The following is a 5,640-nucleotide window of genomic DNA, read 5'->3' on the forward strand; positions in this document are numbered from 1 at the left end:
GATCAACCTATTGGTTTTGAGGCTGAGGGACAAGAGTGCAAAGTATGCCAGCTAAAACAATCGTCTAAACAATGGTACTTCAGATGTCATGGGGCCATTATTTCATGGGGCTAGTGACAAAGATAAGCAAAAATCCATGACAGGTTACGCATTTATGCTTAGTGGAGGAGCTATTTCTTGGTGTAGCAAGAAACAATTATGCATTACTTTGTCCACTCCACGATGGAGTCAAAGTATGTTGCTTGTTCTGCAGCTGTACAAGAAGTTGTTTGGTTGATGAGATATTTCCAGCGCCTAGAGGTTACGGCTTTTGCAGATAAAATAGTTAAGATATATGGTGATAGTATGGCAGCTTTGGCATATGCCAAGGATCCCAAATACCATGGTGGAACCAAACACATAGATATTCGGTTTCACTACATTCAAGAGTGATCCTGCAACATGTCTCTACTAGCAAAATGGTAGCTGATTCTCTTACTAAGGCTACTAGTACAAGTGTTTTCCAAACTCATGTTAAGAGTTTGGAACTTCATTGAATTTGATATATGTTGTATTGAGGATACCTTAACTTTATTATATATTTAACACTGTTAGTATTTATTACAGTGAACTTATTGTATTTATCTCAAATTAATAATTAATTGATACTAAGTGAAAGGCACCATAATAAAGATGTCACCAGGCAGAGATCAATCTACTCACATGGATAATCACCTTGGCACTTGAATTGCGAGCAAAATGAGACAAATTGATTACTTTGGTGCTTGGAAAGCAAGCCAGTAAATATCTTAATGTTTTTGTAGCATTAAGATAAATTTAAAGAATATCACCTTAGCTTGGCTAAGATGAAACTTACAAGAGTCATATATGAAGCATTTGCACAACTTCATAAAGCCTGATTAAAGCGGAATATGAGATCTTAGGCAGGCGTTAGATGAGTAACTGTGCTAAGAAACTCAAGTTAGACCGCCTTTGTGACAACTAAACTAAGATTCCTACGGCGTTTGAATGTGACAAGCCCAATTAAGTGGGAGTTTCATCGTAACATATATTTCATAATATATGTGTTGTAGATGACCATGTAAGGGAGTGATTGGATGAATCCCTACTCCATCACTATGTGAGCCCTAACAGATCAATAAATGATCTATTCACATGCCTTTGAACTTGGAACTATGTCATGAAATGAAAACTTGATGTTGCTACTTTAGCATTTTTTTTAGAGCCACGAATGATACGGTCTAGCGGAACATGTCTAGGAAAGTAGTCAATTCTAATTGAATTGACTTGAGAGTCTAGGAAAAATTGTTTGGATTCTTACTTGTTATTTTATATCTTATAGCCCGGGTGATTGTGTCATTTTGACTCGATATAATCATGAGCATATTATATAATATGAGGTCAAGAATTGCTCTGAGTTATAAGCTCGTGAGGGATTAAGGACACTTGATCTAGTGAGATCAAATAATCTGGGCCATAGATGAGATATAATGAGCGATGTACTATTTATATTTTTTTTTAAATAAAACTCATTCATTCATATAACTTTGTGATCAATACATTGTTTATCAAAATGTAAACTATCTAAAACAAAAGTTGGAGCCTCTTCTATCCACACCTTCTCCTCCTCAGCCAATATGGCGGCCTTTGCCAATTTGTGGGCTACAACATTAGTAATTCGATGAGAGTATTGAACCCTCCATCCATTACATCCTTTGAGACTCTTCCTCTACTCTTCAACAATGCTACCAATATATGATAAATCTTCTACTGGAGCATTAACTGCTTTTATGATAACATGAGCGTCACCCTCAAACATGACTTTTTCAAAATGGAGATCCTTGCACAAATCCATAGCTTTTCTAAATGCATAGCATTCAGCTGTAACTGGTGTTGCAACATTTTGTTTCTATTCATGACAAGCTACCATAACCTCTCCCCTTTCATTTCTAATTATCACTCCCACACCCACCTTCCTTGCTTTAACATCCAATGATGCATCCCAATTGGCCTTCATCATGTTCTGCTATGGTGGATTCCATTTTTTCTCCCCCCTTCTGTATTTTCAGTCCCTCTGGCATAGGCTGAACTAAATGATACTCATTTAAGTCTTCCTTTGCTAGTCTGATAACATAGCTTGGACTAACAAACTTCTGTTTGAAAATAAACTTGTTTCTTCTGACCCATAAGCTTCTCATAATAACAGCCACCTCTTCTATTTCAAATTTATTAAGCTTATATGATAGCTTTTCCCACAAACCCAATAAGTCTTCTTGTTTAGTTCTTCATTTCTGCAGGATCTTCGAATACTCAACCCATACATCATTTGTAGCAGGACAAAGCCATAGCACATACATAACATTCTCATCTTCTTTGAGACAAACTGGACACCTTGAATTATCACATACTTTTCGAGCAAATGAGTTGTTTTTTGTAGCCAATAGATTATTACCTGTTTTCCACAGAAACAATTTCATCTTACCAGGCAAGTTCAGGCTCCAAATGTGTTTCCATCGAGCATCTGGCTCAGTGCCTCTAGAAGACTCCCCTTGACACCTCCTTGATCTATCTTGCTCTAAATAATAGGCACTTTTCACACTAGAGGGACCCCAAATCAATTTATCCTCATCCTTTTTTCTGCTCAATGGGATATGGCATATCTGATTAGCTTCCTCTTCCCTGAAAATGGATCTAATTAAGTTTTCATTTCACTCATTCTTACCCTCCAGCATAAGCTCACTGACTTTTGCTTCTCCATTTAACTTAGAATTTGGAAACTGTACCTTATAAGGAGTAGATAACCATCCATGACCCCAAATTCGTATCATATTACCATTTCCCACCCTCCACCTTAACCCTTCCTTCAACAGACCCATAGCACTCTAAAGACTTCTCCAAATCAGTGAAGGTGAGGAGCCCAATTTTGCCTCCATTATTGAGGACTGTTTGAAATATTTGTATATACAAATTATGGTAGTTAAAGAAGAAGGATTTTGCAATATTCTCCAGCCTTTGTTTGCCAACAAAACAAGGCTGACTTTTGATAGCCCCATCTTCTTCCAGCTTCTCCAATGGATACAACTTTATTTATGCTGACTTCCCCACTAAAACTTAGCTAGCATTCCATTGAGTTCATTACACAACTTCTTTGGTAACCTAAAAACACTCATGATATAAGAAGGAGCAGCTTGTAAAACAGCATTAATCAACACTTCTTTACCAACGCTCGACAAAAAAGAGTTCTTTCAATTGTTAATCTTCTGCCAAACTCTCTCCTTTAAGCATCTAAAAGTGTTGTACTTTGAACTACCCACAAGTGTTGGGAGACCCAAGTATTTCTCATAACTCCCTTGCACCAAATCCCCTCATTCCCTTAAAATTGTCCTCCTGGTTTTTGAGGCAGTATTTGAGCTGAAGAACATTGCTGCATTTCCCTTATTTAGAAACTATCCAAATGCCTTCTCGTATTTAGTAAAAACTTCCTTCAATTTTCTCCATTCTTCCACATTGGCCTTCCAAAGAGGACACAATCATCTGCAAATAACAGATGATTAATTCTCAGTCCTTCTCTTGAAGTTGAAACACCTCTTGTGACCCCTTGCTAATTAGAATGATTAAGTAGAGCACTAAGACCCTCAACACACATTATAAAAAGGTAAGGGGATAAAGGATCCCCTTGCCTTAAACCTCTCGAGGGATGGATCCTATCTCCTGGCTCTGTATTGACTAATACTGAATATGAGACAGATGAGACACAACTCATAATCAGCTATGTCCACTCTCCACAAAATCCCAGCTTCTACATGATAGCTTTCAAATACACATATTCAATCCTGTCATGGGCCTTTGACATATCAAGTTTTATGGCCATGCTTCCCTTCTTTCTCACCTTCATAGTGTGCAGAACCTCGTAAGTAGCCATATTATTATCAGTGATGATCATTCTAGGGATGAATGCACTTTGGATTGGTGAAATAATCTCTGTAAGAATTCCTTTAAGCCTATTTACAAGCACTTTTGACATAATTTTGTAAATGACATTACAAAAGCTAATAGGCCTAAACTCAATAACAAATAAAGGGCTTTTTGTTTTGGGGATTAGAGCTATATAAGTAAAATTAATCACAGAGATCATAGACTTACCATTTAGGAAACTTAGGACTGCATTGCTTACCTCCTCACCTATTGTGTCCCAGTGGTTTTGGTAAAAACAAGCACCAAAACCATCGTGACTTCAGAGGGCCCATTTGTTTAATAGCATCCTCAACTTCCATTCTATAGAAAAGGCCTCATCAATTTTCCATTCATCTCAATTGTTACTCAAGGCTCCACCTGCTGCACACACACTGCAATATCTTTTGGACTTAGCCTTGTCGAAGCAAACAAAGACTTAAAGTATCTGTTGAAAGCCCCCTCTATGTCTTCTTGATTATTAAACAGTTGCTTATGCTCATCCATAATTTGCTTCATCACGTTTTTCCTTTTTCTCTGTGTTGCACAGGCATGAAAAAACTTAGTATTTTTATCCCCCATAGCATACCAATTTCTCTTGGCCCTTTGTTTCCATTTAAGATCTTCCTTTTCAAGTAAAACCCTTATCTCCCTTTGTAATCTCTTGATCTCTTCAACATTAACTCTGCTCTCCTCATCTTGAAGCTTTTGTAGTGACTCAGATCTCTTTTTTAATTCTTTGGCTCTATCTGAATTAATAAGTTTACTCCAACTTAGAAGAGCTGCCTTGCAATCTTCCAACTTTACCAGAATCTTTCGATCATTTATATCCCTTTGCCTCTTGTGCCAAGCTTCCTTCAACACTTCGACACAACCCTCCTCTTTGTCCCAGCATGCCTCATATCTGAAGACTTTCCTTCTCTTCCACCTCATTTCACCCCTCATCTTCGTTGTCAGTAGAATAGGCCTATGATCAGAACTTCTTCCTGTCAGCTCCTTCACCCAATGATCTTTAAACTTTTGTGACTATATTGGATTAGCCACAACCCTATCTTCCAAACGTAGAAGCTGTCAAAGTAATACAAGGGTAAATCCCAAGATCGAATTCACAGGGACAATGAAAATTAAGCAAACCTGTTATAGTGACAAGATAAACTATTGACGTTTATGGTGATAAGAAATTTTGAAAAGAAGAAAGTCTTGAACTAAAATGTGGATTATTTACTAAGGAAGTGTGGACTAAGTTAAGAGTATGATTAGTGGTTGTTTTGAAAGTTCAAGCTCGAATTAAACTGAAAATAAAAATAAATCTATGATTCTAAAATTACCAAAACTAAAAGGCTTAGAGAAAGTGTGTAGCAAATGAATTAAACTTGTAAGAAACAATAAAACAAACACTTGGGATGAAATTTTCACCCACTGATTTGGAAATGGATTTACTTCTCTTTTCACCTTCTCTCAACCATGATCCTATTCCTAGAAAGCATGGTCAGATAATATAGCAATGAACCACAATTCTTAGCCTAATAAAACTACTTGACATATTATATAATAATTGTAAAATAGTGAAAGAAAGCCATAAAAGTCTTGTTACTTGTTCAAGTATCAATTGTGCCTTTACGTCTACAACTAATCTAAACCAAGAACAAAGAACTTCAATCCTTTCTAGATGTAAACTAAAATATCATC

General features: G+C 36.7%; 1 protein-coding gene across 1 annotated transcript; it reads right to left on the reverse strand.

The window, feature by feature from the left end:
- Positions 1–4,320: 4,320 nt before the first annotated feature.
- On the reverse strand, positions 4,321–4,896 carry LOC122299035. Its single transcript, XM_043108872.1, has one exon. The coding sequence runs from the start codon at positions 4,894–4,896 to the stop codon at positions 4,321–4,323; it is 576 nt and encodes a 191-aa protein (XP_042964806.1).
- Between the last annotated feature and the right edge of the window lie 744 nt (positions 4,897–5,640).

This window comes from Carya illinoinensis, chromosome 16 (genome assembly GCF_018687715.1).
Source record: "Carya illinoinensis cultivar Pawnee chromosome 16, C.illinoinensisPawnee_v1, whole genome shotgun sequence".
Taxonomy (NCBI): domain Eukaryota; kingdom Viridiplantae; phylum Streptophyta; class Magnoliopsida; order Fagales; family Juglandaceae; genus Carya; species Carya illinoinensis.

Excerpts from the sequence above, each read along its gene's own strand:
- LOC122299035 (XM_043108872.1), bottom strand. The coding sequence starts at position 4,896 with ATGAGGGGTGAAATGAGGTGGAAGAGAAGGAAAGTCTTCAGATATGAG.